The sequence below is a fragment of the Terrapene carolina genome, unplaced genomic scaffold (assembly GCF_002925995.2).
Source record: "Terrapene carolina triunguis isolate 2854851 unplaced genomic scaffold, T_m_triunguis-2.0 Scaffold110, whole genome shotgun sequence".
NCBI lineage: Eukaryota > Metazoa > Chordata > Testudines > Emydidae > Terrapene > Terrapene triunguis.
The window spans coordinates 858184-886181 of record NW_020664461.1 but is presented as its reverse complement, the minus strand read 5'-3'; the positions used below and the strand labels follow the sequence as shown (position 1 = coordinate 886181).

The following is a 27998-nucleotide window of genomic DNA, read 5'->3' as shown; positions in this document are numbered from 1 at the left end:
GGGTGACTGCAGTCTTACAATAGGCTAATGGTACCAGGGGAATGCCTGTAATAGGGTAGTGATGGGCAAACCCAGTTACCTTTCCACCTTGGAAATAAATATTCACGTGAAATGAAATTTTGTAAGATATTTACCTTGAAACTAGCAAACAGGACAAAATGTAATGAGTGGGGGTGAGGGTGGGGGAGAGACGCGGAGGTTTGGTTTGGAGACACATTCAGATGCTGCTTATCTGAACCTCTTGCACTTAGAAAAAAGTCAGGCTGGAGATTTTGCAAGAAGAAACTACCTCATTAGATTCTGGTACTTTCTTCCGATTGAGCCAGAAATACCAGGTGCGCAGCATTCCCTAAACTTGAACTGCGTAGCTAGTAATACTGTTGATCGTGGACCCAAATTACTCGAGGCTAAGGCATTGATACAGAAATGATCAGATTGTGTTGACAGGCTGAATTTTTTAATTTGGAACTTTTTTCAATGAGAAAAAGGCCTTTCTTAAATGAAAATGTTTGTGGATATATATGTGGGTTTTCTTCAAATTTTCTGAATTTTTGACAATGCCCCCAAACCAAAAGCATTTCATTTTTCAAAACTGGAAACCTACTCCTTTTTTAATTGTAGGGGTTTTGGTTGTCTCCCCCCTTTTTCTTTCAGTTTTTTTCTGCATGCCCCTCTTTTCACTAAAAAAAAAAAAAAAAAAGAGGGGAAATGGGGAAAAACACTAAATCTCCAAAAACCAAAAAAAAAGGTTTTGGAAAAGCAAACATTTTCCCGTTATGTTTCCATTTTTTCTTCAAAATAAATGAAAAGATTTTGAATATTTTTGCAAGGCATGTAGAAAAAACTAAATTATTCCTCCCCCCGCACCCTCCAAAAACATACTTACCACTTTTCTGAGCAGCTTCCTTCTCTAGTGACTGAAATCATCTGATCTTTGTTGCCTGTGTTTCTCCAGGGAAAGGATTACTGACGTTACAAGGACGAAAGTGGTTCCAGCATCGTAAACTGCTGACTCCTGGGTTTCACTACGGGGTTTTGAAACCTTATGTGTCATTGATCACCAAGTCTACACAAGTGATGCTGGTAGGAACTGCCGTTGCTATTGTCATCACCTGTACTTGGTTCTTTTCCAACTTTTATGCTAAAGGCAAAGCTTCTCTTGCCGTTTCTTCGCTGTTCTCTTGGATTCTCTGCCTGCATGATGTACTATTTGAAGGACATATGGGGTGATTCACTGCTGTCTTGAGTGCTATGACATAATTTGCACGTTACCAGATCAGAATTCTCCACTCACTCAAAATGGTGGTAACATTTTACATCCTCTTTGCACTCACTTTGAACAAGTATAAATCACTAGAGAGCTAATATAGCGAGCCCTACATCATCCTCCCAACACACACACTTTAAACCCCAGCATGGAGGTGGGGGTGATCAGAGGGGGTTTTCCAGAGAGCATCCGTGCTCCAGCAGTCCCCTGCAACTAGTGGAGTTCCTTGGGATATGTTGCAGTTGAAAGCAAGTTAGAGCAGCCCTGAGTCTATAGGTCAAACCAGATCTAGGATCAGGGGAGTGCACTGGCTCCATGCTGCAGACGAATGTGAACCCCCCTCGCAGGCCCCTTCCAATGTACTCTGGGGGAAAATTCCCTCCCAACTCCAAACCTGTCCGTCAAATATGACCCAGGAGAGAGTCAAACCAGCCAGGCATCTCGAAAGAAGATTCTCTGTACCACCTCAGAGCACTGGTCCGCCCTGTCCAATGTCCTGTCCCAAGCGGTGGCCAATCTCTGATGTTTCAGAGAAATGTGGGAAAACCCCTCAGTATTCATCTAGCCAATTGTGCACCAGGAAAAATATTCCTTCCTGACCCCAGCAGGCAAATGACTGAAGCCCTGAAGCATCCGATTTGATTACAGTCATTCTCTTAATACAGAGATGCAAGTGTTATGAGCAAGTTGAGGGCAATGCAGGCGATCCTGTTCTCCCCATGGCCAGTGAAGAAAGGAGATGAACGGGGGACCCAAAGATTCACAGATCCCAAAGCCAGAAGGGACTGCTACGAACATCCATTTGACCCCATTGCACACACAGGTTCCAAGTGATGGCAAGTCCACTCCTAACACGGATAAGCTGTTCCAGTGTTTAGGAAATCACCTAGCTTCAATTTTCAGCTCCCGGGTCTTGTTACGCCTTCATCAGCAAAGCTGAAGAGCCCCACACCATCAGATATCTTTCCCACGCATAAGTACCGATTCACAGCGTTAAGTTGCCTCTCAGCCCTCTCTTTGATAAGCTGAGTGGGCTGAGCTCCTTAGGTCTCACATTGGAAAGCTTGTTTTCCAGCGCCCAAGTCATTTTTGTGGCCGTTATTTTGAACTGTTTGATTAATACCTGAGGTTTTTGTTCTCACTCTTCCCTTTCTGTCTGCTTGTCTTTGCCTTCGTTTTCCCGTTTCCCCTTATGAATAACTTTTTCCTGCCTTCTTCCGTATAAATGTGCCCTCTGCCCTCCTCCATTTCTTCCTCTTCCCCCTTCCATTCTCCCCCAATTCACTTCCATTGGGCCCTACATTCTCCTCTTGTCAGGAGGCCAGCGGGGGGCCAACGTACCGCTTGGCTTCAGGGCAGCAGTGCCCCGGCAGTGGGAATCTAAGAGGGTGTCTTTTCTAGTAGGAATAAGTAGTGAGAGTCTCAGGAGTCGCCCTCTTTCTGGAGGTAGCCGTGCCTAGTGACAGGAGTCCAGAGGGCTGTGGTCGCGCCTAGCGGCAATAGACCAAGGAGCTGCCCTCTCTGGCAGTGGTATGGCCCAGTGGCAAGTGCAGGGAGGGAAGGGGAACCCGGGCCCACCCTACTCCACCATGATCTGAACCAGGCCCTTCAAAACCCGTTACCCCATTGCAGGGTTCAGGTCTCCATATCACCAAGCATGTCCCCCGGATTGTTTCCTACCCTTAGTCCTTACTCTGGTATCTCTTCCGCTGGTTGCAGTGCATCATCCCCTTCAGTCCCTACGGTGAACTGGGCTCCTGTGGTATAGTCAGGATTCTCAACCTTGGCGGTTTGTAGTCCCGTTGGCTTCTCAGCAGAAGCCTGCAGTGCATGTCCGCTTTCCTCCTCAGACAGCCCAGACTGGGCTGAGCGGTTTCCTTTTATATGCTCCCTCCACTGGGAGTGTGCCCAGCAAGGGCGAGGGGGCGTGGCCTCTTGGACACAAAGCAGTTTGTCACCAATGCGGGGTTGATACACGCAGTCACAGCTCCTCTGCTAAATTCCCCCCACCTCACCCTCAAAAGTAATCAGGAGGGGCAAAAGGAGTTCACAGGGCCATTTTGTATCCTGGTACTATTAACCCCCAGGATTCAGGCCCGTCAAAATCATGAGATTGTATTAAAACTCATGAAATTAAAACAATAATAAATAATAATAATAAACGCTGTGAATCTTTGAATGAATCCACGGCCAGAAGGCACCATTAGATCACTTAATCTGACCTCCTGTAGAAAACAGGCCATAGAATTTCACCCCATTTCTCAAGCCCTGTAATTTGTATTTAGCTAAAGCATCTCTTCCAGAAAGGCACTGGGTCTGGATCTGAAGACATCAAGAGATGGAGAAGGCACCATTTCCCTTGGTAGTTTGTTCCTAGGGTTAATCACTATCACTGTTAAAAATGTGTGTCTTAGTTCTAATCTGAATTTGTTTGGCTTTAGCTTCCAGCCATTGGTAAACTGGGTTCTTTTTATTTGCCCTCTGGTCTCTGAACTCTTTCGAGTGCACTTGGGTCACATATTCAAGCCTTTCTCTGCAATCATGAAGGCTAGAAGCTTTCTTGTTTAAAAATGAAAGCTGAGATTTTCATGTATTTGCATGACTCCAGGAGCTGGGGCTTTAAGAGAAACACCAAATATCATGATACTCATAATAAAATCATGAGTGCTGGCAATACTAGTTCTCTTGATCCTTTAACTGGGAAGTGGAGGGGAAGGTGGTGGTACGGGAGCTCTCTTCTGTCTTCCTCTTGGAGCTGGTAGGTGGTAAGGTTAACATAAGAAGAACATCAAGTGATCCATCCCGTGTCACCCATTCCCAGCTTCTGGCAAACATAGGCTAGTACACCATCCCTGCCCATCCTGGCCAACAGCCATTGATGGACCTATCCTTCATGAACTTACCTAGTTCTTTTTTGAATCCTGTTATAATCTTGGCCTTCACACCATCTCCTGGAAACGAGTTCCACAGGTTGACTGCGTTGTGTGAAAAAATTCTTCCTTTTGCTTGTTTTAAACTGCTCCCTATTAATTTCATTTGGTGACCCCCTAGTTCTTGTGTTATGAGAAGGAGTAAATAATGCTTCCTTATTTACTTTCTCCAATCATTATACCAATCAGGCACCTAAGGGGGTCAACAACCCACTCTCCTGTGATGTTAGGTATATCGACAGCTCTGTGTAAGCTCGAAAACTTGTCTCTCTCACCATGGAAGTTGGTCCAATGAAAGCTATTACCTCATTCACCTTGTTGCTGTAGCAACTAGCAAAGCACTTCTGCCCCATCTCATTTCCGTCTCCTTCCTGCATTAGGATAAATGGGAACATCTGATCACTCAGGAGAAGTCGGTGGAGCTCTTTGGACATGTCAGCTTGATGACTCTTGACAGCATCTTAAAATGTGCCTTTAGTCATGAGAGCAACTGCCAGATTGACAGGTCAGTACAAGGGGTAGACCTGGGCAACATTTTTTTGGACAAATAATTTATTTGCCAAAAAATGCAGTTTTGGTTGACTCAAAACTATTTGCGAATTTGACACAAATAGTCACAAAACAGCTGGAGGAGAAGGGGGCGATGTGGTGCTGTTGCGATACCCCTCCTCCCATGCCCTTTATAACCTTTAGCCCAGTGGTTAAGATATCTGAGACTCTGGTTTGAATCCGCCTCTAGAAAATAGACTTTTTTGATTCACTGAAAAGTTTTGGCTTCAGTTCAACCCAAACTGATATTTTTATTTTATTTTTTAGAACTGCCTTCAAACCAAAACATCAGTTATTCTCCCAGCTCTAACTGGGAGCTTTATGCAATGTTATCTGGATATATTGCTGCCACTAACTCACTGTTTAGGTATAGGATATTGCAACTTTGGGATTAATGGTGACTATGTTACATCTCTACCACAGGCAGAAAAGTTGTATACTTTGCTAAATGCCATTTAAATCCTTCTATAAACTTTTCTTTCAGGGAGAATTCCTACATCAAATCTGTCTTTGAAATCACCTATCAGATAAATTACAGGATCTGGTACCTCCCATATCAAATTGATTTCATCTATTGGCTCAGTCGTGATGGACGTCGCTTCCAGAAGGCCTGTGAAATGGTGCATCTCCAAACAGGTATTTCCCAAAGTTCTTGTCGCTGTCTTTCTCTGAAACTTAGGGGGAAGGGCTAAAAGTTCTTTAGAGAAAATCTAACTCCCGCTGAAGCCAGTGAGAAGCGATCAGTTGACTTCAACAGAAGCCAGATTGTTGCCTTGGTCTCTATGACTCTCAGTATAGCAACAAAGTCTTCTATTGATCTATAGACATTGTATAGCTGTGCAAGCTTCCCACATATTGTTCTGCCAATGTGCCTCACTCCTATCCTGGGGAGTCCACTTTTAGAGGTGAGAGGGAGGTGCACTCTTCATGGACCCTTGGCTTCTTTGATAAGGCTGCCATCAAAGGTGTTATGTGAGGTGGACATCTGATTGCACCTTGCAGTCATTACCTATCTGGGCTGGATTTGAGGACTTACCTTCCTCTAAATTCGAATTATGCACACTCACATTTAGTGAGAAATAACTGTGCAGTCAATTGGGTAATGGAATGAGAGAAATCCCGTTTCCCCCACATACGGATACAAGAAAGCACCGAGTAGAGTCTTTCTAACAGGCCTCTGCTTCTGCCCTTCTGCCCTGCATCCTATGGCACACAGAGTGAATCCTATCATCAACATGGAGGATGATGGGGCCAGAAACCCCTCACATGTTGAATGATGGTCCTTCACTCTGTTGGTAGAGCTAACAGAGAAATCCAAAGTCTTGAAATATATATTTTTATTATTCTTTTTCTGAAACAGATAAAGTGATAAAGGAGAGGAAGAAATCCCTCAAAGACGAGCGAGAACTTGAAAAGATTCAGAAGAAGAGACACCTGGACTTCCTGGATATTCTTTTGTGTGCCAAGGTAGGTACAGAAGAACCTTGGTTATTTCTCATATCTAGTAAATGAGTGTGTGTATGTCTGTTAGACAAAAAAAATCTCACATTGATTTTTCCACTTTGTAGCAGTGTAGTTCCCTAGCTGGGTTGGGCTAAAAGTGAATTTTCTCTGGCATCAGTTAATTTCTGGAGCAAGTTCTTTAAGGACTCCACATCCGTCAACTTCCTTTGTTTATAGGTATCTATGGCTTCAAATTCACATATTTTAGCATAGTCCAGGAATTCCCTATTTTTGAATGGTGGTCCCTTGTCCTATTCCTGATGATAAAGTGCATGGTGCTTGTATCACGTTCTCATATACTTTCTGCTTTTGCCAGATCATATGTATGTCATCAACCAAAACGTGCATACTTGACACATAAGAAACATAAGAACGGCCGTACTGGGTCAGACCAAAGGTCCATCAAGCCCAGTATCCTGTCCTCTGACAGTGGTCAATGGCAGGTGCCCCAAAAGGAATGAACAGACAGGTTATCATCAAGTGATCCATGCCCTTTCATCCAATTCCAGTTTCTAGCAAACAGAGGCTAGAGATACCATTCCTGCCCATCCTGGCTAATAGCCATTGATGGACCTATCTTCCACGAATCTATTTAGCTCCCTTTTGAACCCCGTTATAGTATTGGCCTTCACAACACCCTCTGGCAAGGAGTTCCAGAGGTTGACAGTGCGTTGTGTGAAAAAATACATTCTTGTGCTCGTTTTAAACCCGCTACCTATTAATTTCATTTGGTGGCCCCTTGTTCTTGTATTATGAGAAGGAGTAAATAACACTTCCTTATTTACTTTCTCTATACCACTCATGATTTTATAGACCTCTATCATATCCCCCTGTAGTCGCCTCTTTTCCAAGCTAAAAAGTCCCAGTCTTATTAATCTCTCCTCATACGGAAGCCATTCTATACCCCTAATCATTTTTGTTGCCCTTTTCTGAATCTTTTCCAATTCCAGTATATCTTTTTTGAGATGGGGTGACCACATCTGCACGCAGTATTCCAGGTGTGGGCGTACCATGGATTTATACAGAGGCAATATGATATTTTCTGTCTCATTATCTATCCCTTTCTTGATGATTCCCAACATTCTGTTCGCTTTTTTGACTGCCGCTGCACATTGAGTGGATGATTTCAGAGAACTATCCACAATGACTCCAAGATTCTTCCTTGAGTGGTAACAGCTAATTTAGACCCCATCTTTGTATATGTATAGTTAGGATTATGTTTCCCAGTATGCATTACTTTGCATTTATCAACATTAAATTTCATCTGCCATTTTGTTGCCCAGTCACCCAGTTTTGTGAGATCCTTTTGTAGCGCTTCACAGTCTGCCTGGGACTTAACTATCTTGAGTAGTTTTGTATCATCTGGAAATTTTGCAACCTCACTGTTTACCCCTTTTTCCAGATCGTTTATGAATATGCTAAATAGGACTGGGCCCAGTACAGATCCCTGGGGGACACCCCTATTTACCTCTCTCCATTCTGAAAACTGACCATTTTTTCCTACCCTTTGTTTCCTATCTTTTAACCAGTTACCAATCCATGAGAGAACCTTCCCTCTTATCCCATGACTGCTTATTTTGCTTAAGAGGCCTTTGGTGAGGGACCTTGTCAAAGGCTTTCTGAAAATCTAAATACACTATATCCACTGGGATCTCCCTTGTCCACGTGCTTGTTGACCCCCTCAAAGAATTCTAGTAGATTGGTGAGGCATGATTTCCCTTTACAAAAACCATGTTGACTATTTCCCAACAAATTATGTTCATCCATGTGTCTGACAATTTTGTTCTTTACGATAGTTTCAACCAATTTGCCCAGTACTGAAGTGAGGCTTACTGGCCTGTAGTTGCCAGGGTCAGCTCTGGAGCCCTTTTAAAAAATTGGCGTCACATTAGCTATCCTCCAGTCACTTGGTACAAAAGCAGATTTAAATGATAGGTTACAGATGACAGTTCGTAGTCCTGTAATTTCACATTTGAGTTCCTTCAGAACTCTTGGGTGAATACCATTAGGTCCTGGAGACTTATTACTGTTTAGTTTATCAATTTGTTCCAAAACCTCCTCTAATGACACCTCAATTTGGGACAGTTCCTCAGATCTGTCACCCAGAAAGAATGGCTCAGGTTTGGGAATGTCCCTCACATCCTCAACAGTGAAGACTGATGCAAAGAATTCATTTAGTTTCTCCGCAATGGCCTTATCGTCTTTGAGTGCTCCTTTAGCATCTTGGTTGTCCAGTGGTCCCACTGGTTGTTTAGCAGGCTTTCTGCTTCTGATGTATTTAAAAAAATGTTCCTATTACTTTTGGAGTCTTTGGCTAGCTGTTCTTCAAATTCTTTTTTGGACTTTCTGATTATATTTTTACACTTCATTTGCCAGAGTTTATGCTCTTTTCTATTTTCCTCATTAGGATTTATCTTCCAGTTTTTAAAGGATGCCTTTTTGCCTCTCACTGCTTCTTTTACTTTGTTGTTTAACCACAGTGGCCCTTTTTTGGTTCTCTTACTATGTTTTTTAATTTGGGGTATACATTTAAGTTGAGCCTTAGATGTCTTTAAAAAGTTTCCACGCAGCTTACAGGGATTTCGCTTTTGGTGCTGTACCTTTTAATTTCTCTTTAACTAACTTCCTAATTTTTGCGTAGTTCCCCTTTCTGAAATTAAATGCTACAGTGTTGGGCCACTGTGGAGTTTTCCCCGCCACAGGGATGTTAAATTTAATTATATTATGGTCACTATTACCAAGCAGTCCAGCTATATTCACCTCTTGGACCTGATCCTGTGCTCCACTTAGGACTAAATCAGGAATTGTCTCTCCTCTTGTGGGTTCCAGGACCAGCTGCTCCAAGAAGCCATCATTTAAGGTGTCAAGAAACATTATCTCAGCATCCCTTCCTGAGGTGATATGGACCCAGTCAATATGGGGATAGTTGAAATCCCCCATTATTATTATTGAGTTTTTTATTTGAATAGCCTCTCTAATCTCCCTGAGCATTTCAGAGTCACTATCACCATCCTGGTCAGGTGGCCTGTAATATAGCCCTACTGCTATATTCTTATTTTTCAAGCATGGAATTACTATCCATAGAGATTCTGTAGTACAATTTAGTTCATTTAAGATTTTTACTTCATTTGATTCTATGCTTTCTTTCACAGATAGTGCCACTCCCCCACCAGCACGACCTGTTCTGTCCTTCCGATATATTTTGTACCCTGGTATTACTGTGTCCCATTGATTATCCTCAGTCCACCAGGTTTTTGTGATGCCTATTATATCCATATCCTCATTTAATACTAGGCACTCTAGTTCACCCATCTTATTATTTAGGCTTCTGGCATTGGAATATAAGCATTTTAAAAACTTGTCATTTTTTGGCTGTCCCCTATTGCATGACGTAATTGAATGGGACTTATTTTCATTTGACTGTTTCTCATCAGATCCTCCCTGTATTTTATCATTTTCCATCCTCTCCTCCTTATTAGGACATAGGGTATCTCCATTTATGGATCCTCCCCTAAGGGATGTCCGAACCACATGCTCCTCCGCATCTGTCGGCTTTCCCCCAGCCCCTTCCCCCACCTTTCCTTGATTACCAGGTGATATCTGGGCATGAATTATTTCTGCTCCAACTTCTTTCTTGTATATCAGTCACTGGTTTATCTTCAATTTCAGCCTTGAATCCAAGACCAGTGAGAAACTAGTGAAACTTCATACAACCATACTCAAAACCTAACATACCATTTTTCATTTGTGCAATCATTTTCTCTGATAGTATCTGTTACATTCTGGGGTGCAGTCCAGCCCAGTGACCGATTGTGTCACTGTGACAGGGTCCCCAGGGTGCAACCTGGAGTGTGGGACCTCTGAGCCCTCCAAACCCACCAACCTGGGCTGTCTCTCACATTGTGATGTTAATGTCAAGCTACAAGCCTCTTATAGGCACTGCCCTTACATAGCCATCCACAGGCAGGGACACACCCCACTGAGTTACATGAATGATCTCCCAGCCACTCATGAACCATCAATAGAGAGGCTTCAGCCAATTCACCCTAGATCCCCAGCTTTGCATCCCAGAAATATACCGTCTTGCATAAGGTTCCCTTGGACAGTGCAACCTCATGAATAAGTTTGCCACTTCTTCATAGGAAAGTAGATATGCACCAGCCTTTGTAATCTGAGCAGAGATTCCCCCAGCACTTCAACCCAAACTGTTTTAAATAAAATATAATAAAGCAGATCTGTTAACTAGAGAAAGGTTGATTTAAAGCGATTATATGTAGCAGGCACAGAGATCAAAGTTGTTGTTTGCTAAAATGCAGACTGATCTATTCCTGCCAACTTTCATTGGCACAGAATAGCCATTTGATAGGTCAATCAGTGTTGATCAGCTAGAGGCGTTAGCTTGTCCTTTGTCTTTGAGAACCAGTTTACCCACTCCCCAGAGGTGTCTGGTAAACACACTGTAGTCATAATTTCAGTTTATGTTCATAACTCTTAATCCACATTTCGTACAGACATTAAACAAGAATATTGATCAGTGTGTTAGTTTTTAAATGCTACCTCGCAAGGCATATGTTGCACAACAATTATTTCAGTAATGTGTAGGGGTGTGAATACAGTGGTGCTTTTGGTAACAGGGATCTCATTGCACATGTTAGAGCAGTCATTGAGTCCTATGCAGGGCCGGCTTTAGGAAGTGCGGGCCCGATTCGGATACCCGGCGGCGGTCCGGGTCTTCGGTGGCACTTCGGCGGCAGGTCCTTCACTTGCTCCGGGTCTTCCACGGCACTGAAGGACCCGCCGCCAAAATGCCGCCAAAGACCCGGAGCGAGTGAAGGACCCGCCGCCGAAGACCCGGACCGCCACCGGGTGAGTAAAAATTAAAAAGTTAGGCGCTCTTCTTTAGGGTGCGGGGCCCTCTTAGGTGCAGGCATGGGGCCCTCTTAGGCACGGGGCCCTCTTAGGCGCAGGGCCCGAATTGGGGGAATTGGCCTAAAGCCAGCCCTGGTCCTATGTCTCGATAGTGATGTAGCTCCCAACCCTTCCTTAGAAGCATCTTGAGTTTTTTCAGTGGGTAAAAGAATTACACCCACAGTGCTGATATCAACATTACAAATCCTTGATCTCTCATGCTTTGGCATCCGTGCTCATTTTGTATCTTACTGAAGAAATTTCCTCAGGTGAATAGCTCAAGCTGCAAGTTGTGTATGAACCCACATTGCACAGGTTCCCTTCAGAAAAAGAGGAGAGCAGGATGCACGGTGGGAGTTGTCTTTCTGACAATCTGTCAGAAAAGGGGTCAGCGGGGTCTGAGGTGCCATTTTGCTTTAAGGGCAGTAGAGGCCAGTGGTGGGATCCTAAGAGGTGCTTCCTCTGGTGGAAGTTAGTAGTGAGAGTCCAATGAGTCGCTCTCTCTGGCAATGGCTTTGCCAAGCGTCCACGAAGCTGCTTTAGCTAGGGGCAGTACCGCCCGGTGGCTAGAGTATGAGTAGCCACTTTAGCTAGTGGCAATGCCACCCAATGGTGAGAGTCCAAGTAGGCCTCTTTCCCTAGGGGCAGGGTCGCCTAATGACAAGTGCAGGGAGGGTAGGGGAACCTGGGCCCACACTACTCCACCAGGTTATGACCCAGGGCCCTTCAAAACCAGGTACCCTGTTATAGGTTTCTGAATCCCTAAGTGCATCCCCGGGGCCATTTCCTACCCTTTGTTTTGTCTCTGGCAGTTCTTCCGCTGGTTGCGGCACATCGTCCCCTTCAGTCCCCACGAGCGACTGGCTCCCCAGGGTGCTCCGCCTCAGTGGTTTGAAGTCCTGGCAGCTTCTTGGCAGGAACCTGCTGCACACATCTGCTCTCCTCCTTAGCCAGCCCAGACTGAGCTAAGCTGTTCCCTTTTATATGCTCCCTCCATGAAAGCATGCCCAGCAAGGGCGAGGGGGTGTGGCCTGTTCAGCCCAAACCCGTCACAGGATCCTGGCCCACAGCGGAGAATGGGGACAAGGGGAGCCAATTACAACTCCCATGAGGCACTACAATGCCTATTCTCAGCCCAAATCTTTCAGTTTAGAGTTTGATGAAAACTTCTAATTTCCCATCATTTTTTTTTTTTTTTTTGGATGAAAACAAATGGACAATTTCCATGAGGAAAAAATATCAGACCAGCTCTACTGGCCACCGCAGTCTGTGCACTGGTCTTGGAGTGAACCACATTGCATGCCCAATGGGGGAGAGACCTGAGAGAATAGAGAGATTTCTGGAGCTCAGGGGTAGAAAGAAAGAGAGAAGAGACCATTTTTAACCCTCCTTCCCTACTGTTACTCTGCATTTGGAATAAACATTAGTAGTGGTATATCTACTTAATGTTTGCCAAGGACAGCATTAGGTGCAATGTGGTGCAGCAGCAGCAATATATCTCTGGGCTAATACCTTCCCTTGCCCAATATCCCTGTCTAATTAGGATGAAAAGGGAGCTGGATTATCTGATGAAGACATACGTGCTGAGGTGGACACTTTCATGTTTGGGGGTCATGATACCACAGCCAGCGGGATCTCTTGGACCTTATACTGCCTGGCCATGTACCCAGAGCACCAGCAGAAATGCAGAGAAGAGATACGGGAGCTTCTGGGTGATGGGGAGACCATTCAGTGGTGAGCGCTCACATCTTATTTCATGTCATTTCCTCTCAAGATTATGTCTGGTGAATTAAGATATTCTTGAGCGTTGGAAACCAAGAAGTCCCTGAAACTCAGGGCATCAGGCAGTGTGGTATATTGCCCTGATATTTAGTTGATCCAAAGCGCAGTGGTAGTCAGAGGGAGTCTTTACAATGACTCCAATGGTCTTTGGATCAGAGTTTTGAACAGGATTTTCATTGTCTTTAACATGGATGGCTTGCAAGAACATTTCATGTTTTGCGTGTAAATGGAGACTGTCAAATAGCGGAGGGTTCAGCTAGCTCTGATTTACTTATATATTTAAAAATCCAACTCCCCACATTAAACACAAATAGACACTAACTTTGTGGGACCCACGGTTTTAAAAAAGTTTCACGCTCTTGTTCTCCACTGTCTGGCTCTTCAGGGGCATTCAGTTAACAAATGCTAATCCCACAGCTGTGCCTGACATCACTGATGAGACTGACATAAGCAGGCGAATTAATGGCGCCATATGTGACTTTCAGATCCATTAAAAATAAGCGGATGCTACCCCTGGAAATCTGTGTTGCAAAGTTGTCATAAAAATCTACCAGCATGAGTGCAAAATTTTATCTCCCATCATCCAGCCCTCTAATCTAGATAATTAAGTAGCTCTTGTCACTGTAATATGTATCAAGTATCAGACGGGTAGCCGTGTTAGTCTGGATCTGTAAAAAGAGACAAAGAGTCCTGTGGCACCTTATAGACTAACAGATGTATTGGAGCATAAGCTTTCGTGGGTGAATACCCACTTCGTCAGACGCATGTTATATGTATGAGAGCCTTGGATGATAATGAGAAAATTAAATAATATTTTACTTGTCCATCAAAAAGTGTAGTGGTCAAAGGCAAGCTGAATTTTGTAACCCTGTTTTAATTAGGGTCACTCTCAGATTAAACCACTTGGACTGAGCTGGGAGTAGATTTCAATCATGTTCTGTGAATATTCAAATGGTTTAATGAGTTCCCATGGGCCTCCTTGCATTCTGTCCCTTTGGCTCTCTGAAAATGTTCATGCGATTAGGTATTATTGGCATGGATTTTTGTGGGAAGCAAATTTCAAATCCACGTGCATGAATATTTGTAGGAACCAAATTTAAATGTGCCTAGACAAAGGTTCCTGTTGGTAATGCTTGTGGCCTCATTCAACCAGGCAACGTTGTACTGTATAACCTATCTGTCTAATCACAACTAAGCCACATGACTTAAATTTCTAGTAGAAAGTGCCGGAACCTTTCAGCAAACTGTTTGCAATCAGTCACAACCCACAGAGTAAAAACATAATATTCCATGAGCAGAAAAAAAGGAGACTGAATACGTTGGGTCATTTTTCACTGTGGTTTCTTTACTCACCTCAAATGCTTATCTACACAGCTTTGTACACTCTTTAGGGCAGTCCTCTCCAACCTTTTTACACACAAGATCACTTTTTGAATTTAAGTGCAACCCAGGATCTACCCCGCCCCTTCCCTGAAGCCCCGCCTCGCTCATTCCACCCTTCACCCCACTCTCCGTCGCTCGCCCCACCATCACTCCCTTTCACCGGACTGCGGCAGGGGGTTGGAGTTCAGGAGGGGGTGCTGGGCTGGGGCTGAGGGGTTTGGAGTGTGGGAGGGGGTACAGGGTGCTGGCTCTGGGGTGGGGTCAGGGCTGGGGCAGGGTTTGGAGTACAGGAAAGGGCACGGGTGCACGAGGGGGTTTAGGGTGCAGGAAGGGGTATGGAGTGCTGGCTCTGGGAGGGGGTCACGGCTGGGGCAGGGGGTTGGGGTGCAGGAGTAGGTAAGGGGTGAAGGAGGAGGTATGGGGTACTGGCTCCAGGAGGAGGCTCAGGGCTGAGAGCTGGGAGTTGCATAAATAATCATAAAAATGAATGACCGCTTTTGTTGGCTGTGTAGCCACTCAGCCTTTCCCACCCAAACCCTCTGTCCTTTCAGAAACTGGGGAGGTGTGCCAAGGAAAGCAGGTAGAGAGCATGCAGACAGGCCTGGATTTTAAATGTAGGTCAACTGCTTTATGTTTCAGGAGGAAACTATGTGCCCAATCCTGCAAACACTTGTGACTAAGCCAGCAGTGCAAGTAGGCCGGTACCCTCCGGTACGCCGTACCAGCAAGCTATTTATAGCCAGTATGGAGTACCGGAAAGACACAGCAGCAGCAGGAGGAGGAGAGGGCTGTGTGGCAGGGCTGGGGGTTCTGCTCCTTTCCCCGCTGCCCTTCCCAGCAGGGAAAGGAGCAGAACTCCCATCCCCACCCCCTGCCCTTCCACGGATCGGACACGCTGGACTCATTGGAAAAGCAGAAGAGTTACAGATCTAGGCAAAACTGACAAACAAAACAAGCGCAGGGGATATGACCCCATGGCCACAAATTGAAAGAGAAAGAATAGTTCACAAAGACTTCATAAAGCAAAGCCACTGTGGTCCCCATAGTGCCCTTAGCTGAGCAACTGCCATTCTTATATACTGAGGTGGCCAAACTGACTGACCCTCCGAACCGCATACCATAATCTTCAGAAGTTCAAGAGCTGCAAGACATCCACAACCTGGTAGGCGGAGAATGGGGGGTGGGCTCCGTGAGCCGCATTTTAACTGTAAAAAGAGCCGTGTGTGGCTCACGAGCCATGATTTGGCCACGCCTGTTATATACATCATTATGACTAGGGTAAGTCTTCATTGCAGAGTTATTCTGGGCTACAGCCTGGGTGTTATCCTACCCTCCCTCTGGTTCACACTGCAAAACCTAGGCTGGAGGATACTCTGAGCCTGAGCTAGCAGGCACAGCTGAAGGTATAGACATGAACTCAGGTTTTGCTGCAGGCTGGCTTGACCACCCACCTACTTTTCAGTGAGAACACCGGGTAATCAAGCATGGGCGCTGTAAATCCTCTAATCCTATCCCCCCGAATCACCTGACTTACTTTCTGCTGATTTTCATCACATAGGAGAAAATTAAACTGTATTTTACAGGCTTAAAAAATAGGATCAAAGGAAAGAAGTTGTCAGTGTAAAAGCCAGCTAAGCAGGTCTAGTGAAAATGATCATTTTAGGCAGAACAATACGGTCAGCAGCTCAGCCTGGACACTGGGTGTAGGTTTTGTATGCAGCGTGGATTCTCAGCACAGCCATTGCCTGCCAGTATTATTGCATCGTGAAGGGTGTCACTCAATTTCTCTTGCTTGCAGGGATGACCTGGGTAAGATGCCTTACACCACAATGTGCATCAAGGAGAGTATGCGCATTTTCCCTCCAGTGCCCCTTGTGAGCCGCCAGCTCAGCAAACCCATCACGTTCCACGATGGACGTTATTTACCAGAAGGTCGGTTTACTCCATTTCCCCTTTCTGGAGTCGGCACCCTGTCTTGCTGGTTGTTGAGAGCTACAAATTGCGTCCACAGCCACTCCATGAAGCCTCACCAAGTCCGGGCTGACTAAATGGGCCATGTAGAATCCTGAAGTTATTTGGTCTCGAATTGGCCTCTGTTGGGTCACATAGTCCATCTGCCTTCATTATTGCTGCATCTGAGCCTATTAGCCCTAGTAGATGGGTCTAAGAACTAGCCTGAGCTTTGAATGCCTTCTCCAGTCATGGTGATCTCACCATGTTCATTGCAAGACTTTCGAGGCTTCCCCTCTCTTCTCCCTCCCCGTAACACTGTTGAGAAGCTGAAAGGAGAATACGTCCATGAACGTCTCATGCTGCCGACCTCCACAGATCCTACCCCTTTCTTTCCTCCACACATAGACTACTGCAGTTGTGGGGCTGCAATCATCCTCCTAGAGCAGTACAGGGAATGAGGGGGACAAAAATGTTCCTCTGGTGGTCAGCAGGGTTGGAGGTGATCATGGTGATGGTGTAGTCCAGTCTTCCCAGTTCCCAACTGCCCCAGGGGAAAATCTCTGTGCCAGCAGATCTGCCCACCCTCAATGATGGATGCGAAATGGAGCTTCTGCAGTTGACTCTCAGCTGTGGAGTCCCACCCGTCCCCTCACTTCCCTTTCTGTGGAGATGGGGAGACGTAACAGGGGTGCAGGGCCTCCCTGGTGTTGTCTCCAATAGTCCCAAGGGATGTCTAGACTCTGAAGCCTGGACACTGGATGGAGCGTGGCTGATATGTTGCCCATTTCAAGCCTCCCACGTAATTCCAGTTGATGTCCACAGCCATAGAGTCAGGCTGAGCTGTGGAGCTCCAGCTGGTTTCATGTCACAGAACAAGTTATTATTATTTATTATTATAGATATTATTATTATTATCTAGGAAGAGCTAGATATTCTTATTGCTCTTATCACCGAAGTTCGGGGGAGCGCTGTAATACCTTCCCACTGAGCAATTGCACTGGGATGGGTGGCCTGAAAAGGGGGGTGATAAAAATGCTAGCTACTGTGGTTGTAAGAACGCTTAGCCCCTCAGAGAACATAGCTTAAGCAGAGACGCTATGTCTAAGACCTGTCTTTTTCTTGAGCTTTTTATCTCTTCTGTTGCTTTGCAGGCACTTTGGTTGGAATAAACATCTATCTTATACATAGGGACCCCAACTTATGGAAAGATCCTGAGGTACGGTACTTTTTTGTCTTTATAACAGTAACCTGCATCCTGCAGCTACTGTACTGGGGTAGTGACCGGGGGGGGGGGGGCAGTCCTGGATCAGGTCCCTATTGTGTTAGGTGCTGTACAAACACAGAGCAAGATCCTGGCCTTTGCCCCATAGAGATTACAGCCTAAATAGCTCAGACAGAGAAAAGATGAAAGGGGGCAAAAAAGAAAGGGGAAGTGACTTGCCAAAGTTCACACAGCATTTCAGGACATAGAATTCAGGTGGCCTGACGGCCAGGGCCGCATCCTTATCCACTGTATCATGGTACTGCCTATTCAAAGGATGTAATAGAGCTCCCTGCCACACCTGGCTCTGTTGTGGCCCTCTGGCTGGAGACACATCTAATTTACAATGCTATAATCTCACTTATGCAACCATGACACAGAGAGGCTATCATTCAGCAAGCAACAGGAATACGAGAAATCAGCCGCCAATCTAAACAGGAGTGCTACAGTGATGTTATCTCTTCTGAGTTATCAAACACTCTCATTACAGGTATTTGATCCCATGAGGTTTTCGCCGGAGAACTCCGCCCAGAGACACTCCCATGCTTTCATGCCTTTTTCAGCTGGAGCAAGGTGCGGTATAGCATTAGTATTCGTGTCTAGTTAGTGCCACACACCTACGCAGCGCTTTACAAACCTGGAGTCAGGCCCGGATCCAGATGGGAGTTTTGCCACTGACTCCAATGGGAGCAGGATGAGGCCCTACGGCAGACAGGAAAAAGGGAAAGAAGATACTTTAAGGCAACAGAATGGGACATGGCATAGAGAGATCATCGGCCAGGAAGACAAGGCAGAGCAGATTCCTGGGGAAGTGGGTTTTAAGGAGGCATTTGAAAGGGGAGAGAGTGCACTAGGTAGACAGGAAATAGGAGATTGTTCCATATACAGAGAACAGTGTGAAGTGAATCCAAGAATGGGAGACATAGAAGGGACTGGAAGCCTCCAGCCCCTTCTTCTGAGGCTGCCAGCTCCTGGTTTGATCCCTGGAGTAATTTAGAGCAGCCTCAGAGCTGCTTTACATTACCCTGGATGTCATGGGGCCATTCCAACAGCCAGAGATTGGTATTTCAGTGCAGAGATCACCCTTTCCCATGACACACCCCCTACACTGGGGACCAGGAAGTGGACTGGCACAGGGGTCGCTATGACAGCTTTTTGCCCCCACAAAGTTTTCTCCCCATAAAGGCTCCATGGAAGTGAATGGGTCAGATTCCCAGCTCGTGTAAGTCTGTGTAGCTCCACTGAAAAATCTTTTAAATCTTCTATTAAAGATACAGAAAAGAAGGAAAAACAATTCAAGCATTTGAAATGTAAGGCCTGGTCTACACTAACCCCCCAATTCGAACTAAGGTACGCAACTTCAGCTACGTGAATAACGTAGCTGAAGTCGACATACCTTAGTTCGAACTTACTGCGGTTCAGACGCGGTCCACACGCGGCAGGCAGGCTCCCCCGTCGACTCCGCGGTACTCCTCTCGCCGAGCTGGAGTACCGCAGTCGACGGCGAGCACTTCCGGGATCAATTTATCGCGTCCAGACCAGACGCGATAAATCGAACCCGGAAGTTCGATTGCCAGCCGTCGAACTACCGCGTAAGTATAGACATACCGTAAGGTATTAAGTAAGGCTTTCATTTTAACAGCATGCCTTGATCCCTTTCCCTTTAGCCAGAGCGAGTTTTTAGAAGGAAAACCCTCCTATTTTACAGTCTCTTCGCTGCTATTAAAGATGGCAATAACTGTCCTTTTTGGGAGAAAGAGAAGTTAGTTGAGGTGGGTTGGTGCGGTTGTTGTTAAAACCCAGTCCCGTTTCCTAAAAGACAGAAGAAGACAAATCCACACAAGAGGGGAGAAAAGAACAGCAAGGATAGGAAATGCAGCTTCTGTCTCTGGTGTTGGCTTTTACTTGCAACCTCAGCGCTGGAGACACAAGCGTGGCACATATTTTTATTAGCCGCTCTGAGACCTGGCAAACTCGTACCAGCCGTGGACTGTTTAGAGCATTGCTTTTCAACTGCCTCTGTGATCACAGGCTTACAGCAGCACAGCAAAATAGACAGTCTCGGCCGGCTAAGCCACTCTTATTAGACAGAAGGAAAGGAATAGGAAAGAGAAGGAACAAGGCAGGAAAGGACAAAAATCTCACATCCCAGGTGGCGGTTGGGATCTAGCCTGAGCCAGTGGACCTGGCCATGTCATCTGAGTCTCATTGTGCTCGGGATGAGGATGACAAAGGCCAACAATGGCCAAGTAGCTCCCGGGGTCCCAGGAGATGGTGGTGGTGGCTGCCCTGATGGCAAAGCTCGCTCCTTTCTATTTACCTGTCCCCAACCAGCAGCTGTCAGACAGCTTCTTCTCCTTTAAATGAAAAGGGAGTTTTGAGCAGAATATTTTGTTCTTATTACCGCGTTCACCAGTTAGGCCTAATTTCCAACACACCAGTTTTGGTCCTTCGATTTCCAGTCCTGCACGTCTCTTGTTGTCCAGACATGGTCTAAACACATTCCCTGAGATCAGGAGGCCTTTTTGTTTGGACTAATTCAGTTGGTTTCCCCTTTGCACCTTTCCCCATCAACGTGGGTTGTTATAGATTATTGTGACACTTTATGGACGTTCACTCACTTGTCACAGCTGGGCTTACAGTTAGGGTATATCCGCAGACCCAATTATCACATCTCCTTTCCCAAGATCTGCCCCCTACACCTGGGGATTACAAGTAGCGTGGCACAGGGGACACTAAGGGTATATCTACACTTACCGGAGGGTCCGGCGGCAGGCAATCGATGTTCTGGGATCGACTTATCGCGTCTAGTGAAGACGCGATAAAATCGATCCCTGATCGCTCTGCCGTCGACTCCGGAAATCCACCGCGGCAAGAGGCGGCAGCGGAGTCGACGGCAGCGCGGCAGCGGTCGACTTTCCCCTGTCCTCACAGCCAGGTAAGTCGACCTAAAATACGCAACTTCAGCTACAGTATTCACGTAGCTGAAGTTGCGTATCTTAGGTCGACCCCCCGCTGTAGTGTAGACCTAGCCTAAGACAGCTTTATGCCCGCACAGAGATTTCTCCCATGGTGGGCTCCATAGAAGTTCATGGGCCAGAGCCCCCAGCCGGCGTAAATCAATCAGTGTAGCACCACTGGGTTCCTTTGACTTAATCATTCTGTAAATAACAGTTACAAAAAAGGCACAAAATCTGCCTCACCCGGACACTGATTAACACAAGTTAGAGTGTTTTCTTCTCACACCTGACATAATATTAAACCACACACTTTAAAATTACAGACATAGCTGGAGGCAATGGGGTTTTGTCATTTGAAGCTTGGTAAACAAACTCTAAGTAAAGCTATTTGATTCTTTCCTAATTTAGCTTCTGAAAGGCCCCTCCAGCAGGGGATAAGTGACTCCACCTTCTCAACACAATAGGGAGAAATCCAACCCTACTCTGCTTTTCCATATCATTTACACATTATTACACGGTGATGCTGCCCTTCCTGGCTCTGCTGAGAATATCAGGGATTATACAGCCAAACATGGGACATGATCCTACCTAGTCATTACAATCTGATTTAGGATACCAGAAGCATCATTTGCCCCTGTGCTACTACCGTTTTATTCCAGCATCAGTCTGTTGAAATCAAGGGCATTTCACCAGCACTAAGCAGGAGTCAGAGAGCAGTGAATCAGGCTCAAATGATTCAAGATCACATTCTGATTGGTCCTATCGGCCTTTTTCATGAGGTTGCGATAAGCCGGAAGAATGGCCGGGGGAGGGGGGGAGATACAACTGCAGTCGGCAAGGTCTTCCTCAAGGCATAATATGTATAGCAAAAAGGCAAATTAAGGTAATTTAAGGGAAAAAGGGAAATAGTGAGCTCCTCCGCTCGGGAATCAACCCAGTCCTGTGACCCCGAGCATGGAACCTGTTCCTGCCAAAAACATTCTCTCGCCTCTCTATCTCCCAAGCAACAATTTATAACCCTGTCCCTAAGCACCTGGGAAAGGACAGGGGGAAGCTGAGTCGAGGTTAACCCCTTATTTGCCAAGGATCAGATTCAGCCGTGTGCACACGGTCACAATCACCAACGCCCAAGGATGTCTGGCTGCAAGCTCATCACCCACACAGAAAGGAAAGCCCGCATACCGGTGACATACAGAGGGTGGGGAAATAAGGAAAAGGGGGTGGGCGGAAAGGGGGTGGGCAGTGCTGTTCAGTGAGGCAGCTTCTTTTCAAATCAGCCCAGCTACCTGTAGAGATCTGCTGGCTGTGAGGGGGGGAAGAGGGGAGAGGGGACATGGGTGGGGTTGGCCGCTAGAATTTCTCCACTGGCTTCAATTTAAAGAGACGTGCCACATTTTCTTCTCCAGCCTATGGCGCTGAGCAGTATTTGAAAGGTAGCAGGACTACATCAGAGTATTCCTTCAAGTGAGAAGGTGAATTGAGCGCTGTTAAGTACATGTTTATGTTTTAGAGGAAATAACTGGGATGTGGGGTCGAGAGACAGGGGGAAAACAAGAATATAGAAAATGCCAAACATGAAGCCAGCTGCTCCTTCCAGGAGCATGCAAGAAACGTTAAAATAATCATTTAGAAGTGCATTGATTGGACCCAGTCCTCATTGATTCATAGACTTCAAGGCCAGAAGGGACCTTCATGATCATCTAGTCTGGCTTCCTGCACATTGCAGGCACAGAACCTCACCCACCCACTCCTGCAGTAAACCCCAAACCTCTGGCTGAGTTACTGAAGTCCTCAAATCTTGATTTAAAGTCTTAAGTTACAGAGACTCCACCCTTTCCTCTAGTTCAAGCCAGCAAGTGGCCCATTCCCCACGCTGCAGAGGAATGTGAAACCCTCTGAGGGTCTTTGCCGATCTGACCTGGGAGAAAATACCTTCCCCGACCCCAAATATGGAGATCAGTTAGACCCTGGGCATGTGGGTGAGACCAACCAGCCAGACACCTGGGAAAGAATTCTCTGCTGTAACTCAGAGCTCTCCCCATCTAGTGTCCCGTCTCCAGCTGTTGGAGATATTTGCTAATAGCAGTTGTGGTTGGGCCATATGCATTGTAAGCAATCTCATCATACCATTCCCTCCATAAATTTATCAAGCTCAGTCTTTAAACAAATTAGGTTTCTTGCCCCCACAACTTCCCTTGGAAGGCTGTTCCAGAACTTCATTTCTCTGATGGTTAGACACCTTCATCAAATGTCAAGCCTGAACTTGTTAATGGCCAGTTTATATCCATTTTTGTGCCAATATTGGCCCTTAACTCCTCTCCCTCAGTGATGTTTGTCCCTCTGATGTATTTATACAAAGCAATATCTCCCCTCAGCCTTCCTTTTGTTAGGCTAAATAAGCCAAGCTCCTTAAGTCTCCTCTTGTAAGTTCTGCATTCCTCTCATCAATTTAGTAGCCCTGCTCTGTACCTGTTCCAGTTTGAATTAATCTTTCTTAAACATGGAAGAGAAGAATTGCACACAGGATTCCAGATGAGGTCGCACCAGTGCCTTGTATAATGGTACTAACACTTCCCTAGCTCTATTGAAAATACCTTGCTAAATGCACCCTAGGATTGCATTCGCTTTTTTCACAGCCACATCATATGGGTAGCTTATAGTCATCCCGCGATCAACCAATATGCTCAGATCTTTCTCCTTCTCTGCTGCTTTCAGCTGGTAAGTCTGCAGCTTATAGCAAAAAATCTTGTTGGTAGTCCCTAAGTGCACGACCGTGCACTTTGTCCTATTAAATTTCATCCCATTTTTATTAATCCAATATTCAAGGTCATCTAAAACTTCTTGTATGATATTTTGGTCTTCCTCCATATTGGCAATACCTCCCACCTTTGTGTCATCGGCAAATTTTATTAGCACACTCTCACTTCTTGTGCCAAGGTCATTAAGGAAAATGTTAATGAAGATTGGTCCCAAGATTTATCCTTGAGGAACTCCACTAGTAGCCTTGCTCCAGCCTCACAGTTCACCTTCTAGTATGATCCAATTCAGTCTCCTCTTTAATCGGTCCCTATCCACCTTTCAGTTCTCGTATTAATCCCCATCTTCTCCAATTTTACTAATAATTTCCCATGTGGAACTGTATCATATGCTTTACTGAAAGGCAGGCAGATTAGATCTACTGCATTTCCTTTGTCTACAAAATCGGTTATCTTCCCAAAGAAAGAGATCAGGTTAGTCTGACACAATCTATCTTTTTTAAAACCATGTTGTATTTTATCCCAATTACCATTTATCTCGATGTCTTTAATTACTTTCTCTTTCAAAATTTGTTCTAAGACCTTGCATACAATTGAGGTCAAACTAACGGGCCTGTAGTTTCCTGAATCACTCCCCCACCTTTCTCGAGTATAGATACTATATATGCAATTCTCCAGTCACAGGGTATCACCCCTGAGTTTATAGATTCACTAAAAATCCTTGCTATTGGGCTTGCAATTGTGTGTGTGATTTTTTTTAATATTCTTGGGTGGAGATTATCCAGGCCCCCAATTTGATCCCATTAAACTGTCTGAGTCTGGCTTCCACATTGAATGTGGTAATTTCTACTTCATATCCTTGTTCCCATTAGCCACCCTGCCACTGGCCCCAAGTGCCTCATTACCCTTACTAAAAACTGAGACTAAATGTTCATTTCTGTGTTTGACCATACTTAGATTATCTCTTTAATCTCCACCCCATCCTCAGTGCTTAGTGGTCCCAGTTCTTCTTTCTTTGTTTTCTTTGTTATTTACCTGGCTAAAGTACCTTTTACCACTGGTTTTTATTTCCTTTGCAAGGTCCAGCTCAGCTTGGCTTTTGGCAGTTCTCACTTTATCCTTCTCTTTCTGACCTCCAAGAGGCAGCTCTCCTTGCTGATCCATTCTGAGTCCTTTATTCTGTTCTTGCACAGATAAACTATGATGGAAATCAATGGGAGTGAGTAAATAAGAGAGGCAAAGAGCTCAGTATTGGACCCATTCATTAGGGAAAGGAAGAGTTTTCTATTTCTTTCCCTGTTATTTTCTTGTGTCTTTCTCAATGCACTGCATTCCACGGTGGAAGAGTTTTTGCTCAAGATACCTGTGATCTCTCCCCATGCCATACAGCCTCAGTTGAGATTGGCAGAGGTGCTCAAGTGGGCTCCCCCTCGATTGAAAAGAGGGTGGGCTGGTGGGAACCCCTTCTCTATGATGGTTCCTGAGCTCTGGGACAGACTTGAAATCCTGGTCCAAGAAAGCTCAAATCTACTGATCTTCAGAGCATACCGCAAGACACATGTATTTATGTGGGCTCCTATGAGGTGTGTATGTATGTCTTTCTCTTTGAGAGAAATCACTTGTGTGTGGGAGAGAGAAGTCAAGTGTTCTGGGGGCAATCTCACTGGTCCTATGGCAGAGGTGCCTAGAACCTTGGATAGTTGTCAATTTGTATTTTTTGTATAACTGTAATAATAATTGAACACAGTTTGTTTCTTTACAAAATTTAAAAAGTGGATATATGCAAATATTAAAGAGTCATAGAATAATAAAATTGGAGAAAGGCCAGAAACATTTATCTTACCGCCCTCAGCTTCTTTATATACATATAAAATGATGGGGTCTAAATCAGCTGTTACCACTCAAGAAAGAGATTTTGGAGTCACTGTGGATAGTTCTCTGAAAACATCCACTCAATGTGCAGCGGCAGTCAAAAAAGCGAACAGAATATTGTGAATCATTAGGAAAGAGATAGATGATAAGACAGAAAATATCATATTGCCTCTATATAAATCCATGGTACGCCCACATCTTGAATATTGCATGCAGATCTGGTTGCCCCATCTCAAAAAAGATATATTGGAATTGGAAAAGGTACAGAGAAGGGCAACAAAAATGATTAGGGGTATGGAACAGCTTCCATACGAGGAGAGATTAATAAGACTCAGAGGGGTAGCCATGTTAGTCTGAATCTGTAAAAAGATTCTTGCATCTGAAGAAGTGAGGTTCTTACCCACGAAAGCTTATGCTCCCAATGCTTCTGTTAGTCTTAAAGGTGCCACAGGACCCTCTGTTGCTATTAATAAGACTGGGACTTTTCAGCTTGGAAAAGAGACGACTAAGGGGGGATATGATAGAGGTCTATAAAATCATGACTGGTGTGGAGAAAGTAAATATGGAAGTGTTATTTACTCCTCACGACACAAGAACTAGGGGTCACTAAATGAAATTATAGGCAGCAGATTTAAAACAAACAAAAGGAAGTATTTCTTCACACAATGCAGTCAACCTGTGGAACTCTTTGCCAGAGGATGTTGTGAAGGCCAAGACTATAAAAGGGTTAAAAAAAGAACTAGATAAGTTCATGAAGGAAAGGTCCATCAATGGCTATTAGACAGGATGGGCAGGGACGTGTTCCTAATTTCTGTTTGCCAGAAGCTGGGAATGGGCGACAGGGGATGGATCACTGGATGATTACCTGTTCTGTTCATTCCCTCTGGGGCACCTGGCATTGGCCACTGTCGGAAGACAGGATACTGGGCTAGATGGGCCATTGGTCTGACCCAGTATGACCGTTTATGTTCTTATGAAAAACAATGGTCCTGCTATGCAGGGTGCTGTAGCTGAACTGTGCTTGGTTTTGCAAAAAGACTACCCTAACCAACAAGGTGCTGCAAAACCAAACCTTCACCTGAGTTTGCCCATCCCCATTATGTTAACAATCAGGCAGGCCAGCAGGTGCCTAGATATTGGTGCATTTCTTGAGCGACGAAGGGCATTTTCCTGTCCTTCCGTCCCTCTTTTCAGAATTCCAGTGCTCGAAGCTCTGAATTAGTGGCCAAACAATGCACTCCAGAAGTTAGCTGCTCCATTGGTGTAAGTCAGCATTTCTCCTTTTTAGTCAATAGAGTGATGTCAATTTCCACCAGCGTTCACAACATATTGCTTAACTAATATGTGATGGCAACAATTCTCTAGGTTACTTTATAGTCAAGCCATATATATTGACATCACCTACATATAAATGACAGAACCATCTCCTGGTCTTAGGGCTCCACTAAGGAGGTAGTCATAGAATATCAGGGCTGGGAGGGACCTCAGGAGGTCATCTAGTCCAACCCCCTGCTCAAAGCAGGACCAATCCCCAGACAGATTTTTGCCCCAAATCACCCCCTCAAGGATTGAACTCACAACCCTGGGTTTAGCAGACTAATGCTCAAACCACTGAGCTATCCCTCCGGTAGTAAAACCTGATCTAATCTTCTGTTCATGCTAAGAGTTGCGTATTGTTTCTTCCTTGTAGCTGTAGAATTCTACATATTCAATGAACAACCATGCTGGAGTCTATGGACGTTTTGGACTGATCCTAAAATATAAATTAATGAGTTGGATGGCTTAAACCAGTTTGATTCCTTTAGGCATGAACCACATGGAGCATAGGGAATTGTTGAGCAGCAATTAGCCCTATCAAAGTATTGGCAAAGAGTGAAAAATAAACAAAATCTTTTAAAGCGCTTTCTTTTTGTTGGATTAATGGGATATGAAAGAATCTTAATATGCCTGATGCAAGAGCACTTGAAGTCAATGGAAAGTTTCCCATTGATTTCAAGCGACTTTGGAGCAAGCATCAGGATACTCAGGTTGGGTATTCTCACTGGTTTCATCTCTCTCTTCTCAGGAACTGTATTGGGCAGCAGTTTGCCATGATCGAGATGAAAGTGGCCATTGCTTTGTCCCTGCTACGCTTTGAGTTTTCACCCAATCCAGCGAAGATTCCCAGGAAAATACCCCAGGTGGTCTTACGGTCCAAGAATGGGATACATGTGCACTTGAAGAAAATCCACTGGCATTGACATTGTGAAATAAGTGAGCAAAATACATAAGAGATTTGTAAGTTATTTGATTATCAAATGCATTAAAAATCCCATCTTTGGGGAAAAAAAGATCTTCAGTCCCTTTGAGCCTGAAAGGTTGCTTGTTGGTCCAGTCAAAGACATATTTATATTTATTATGAGCCATATGATGTCCTCCATTAAAACTGTATTCCCAAACACTTTCTGGTTACTTTAATGACAGAGGATTGATCAGCAAGGGAGAAAAATATGAATCAGATCTTCAGACAGTGTAAATCAACCTTGCTCCACTGATTTCATCGGAGTTTAGTTGATTGATACCAGCGGGAGACTTAGGCCTATGTTACCAGATGAGATTTGAAAATTTGATCCAGTGGTCACCATTTAAAGCCAATTTCTGCAAAAAGGAACTTCGTTGTGACCTTAAAGCTTTTATTTCCTTTGCTAGGTAAAGAGGGAAACTATGGTATCTCAGACTCCTCTATGTGGCAACTCTTGGCAAATGATCACTCTTTAATAGGGTAGAAGAGTGGACTCACTGCTGGCATGCCCCCTCATGGCTGGAGGTAGTGTTGCAGGCACTCCTTCTCTAGTTCAGTTTCACCCATTCTGGGGTAAACAAAGAGTCCAATAA

At 45.0% G+C, this 27998-nt stretch overlaps 1 protein-coding gene across 1 annotated transcript in view; it reads left to right on the top strand.

Moving 5' to 3' along the window:
* The window catches only part of LOC112102838 (cytochrome P450 4B1-like), a 41740-nt gene extending 14376 nt beyond the window's left edge, over nt 1–27364 (top strand). Inside the window, exons 4-12 of the mRNA XM_024194302.1 lie at nt 956–1083; nt 4578–4702; nt 5231–5382; nt 6107–6213; nt 12701–12891; nt 16121–16254; nt 17427–17491; nt 18027–18109; nt 27190–27364. Coding sequence (XP_024050070.1) covers nt 956–1083; nt 4578–4702; nt 5231–5382; nt 6107–6213; nt 12701–12891; nt 16121–16254; nt 17427–17491; nt 18027–18109; nt 27190–27364 — 1160 coding nt within the window. The remainder of the gene's footprint in view (nt 1–955; nt 1084–4577; nt 4703–5230; nt 5383–6106; nt 6214–12700; nt 12892–16120; nt 16255–17426; nt 17492–18026; nt 18110–27189) is intronic.
* The last annotated feature ends 634 nt before the right edge of the window (nt 27365–27998 follow it).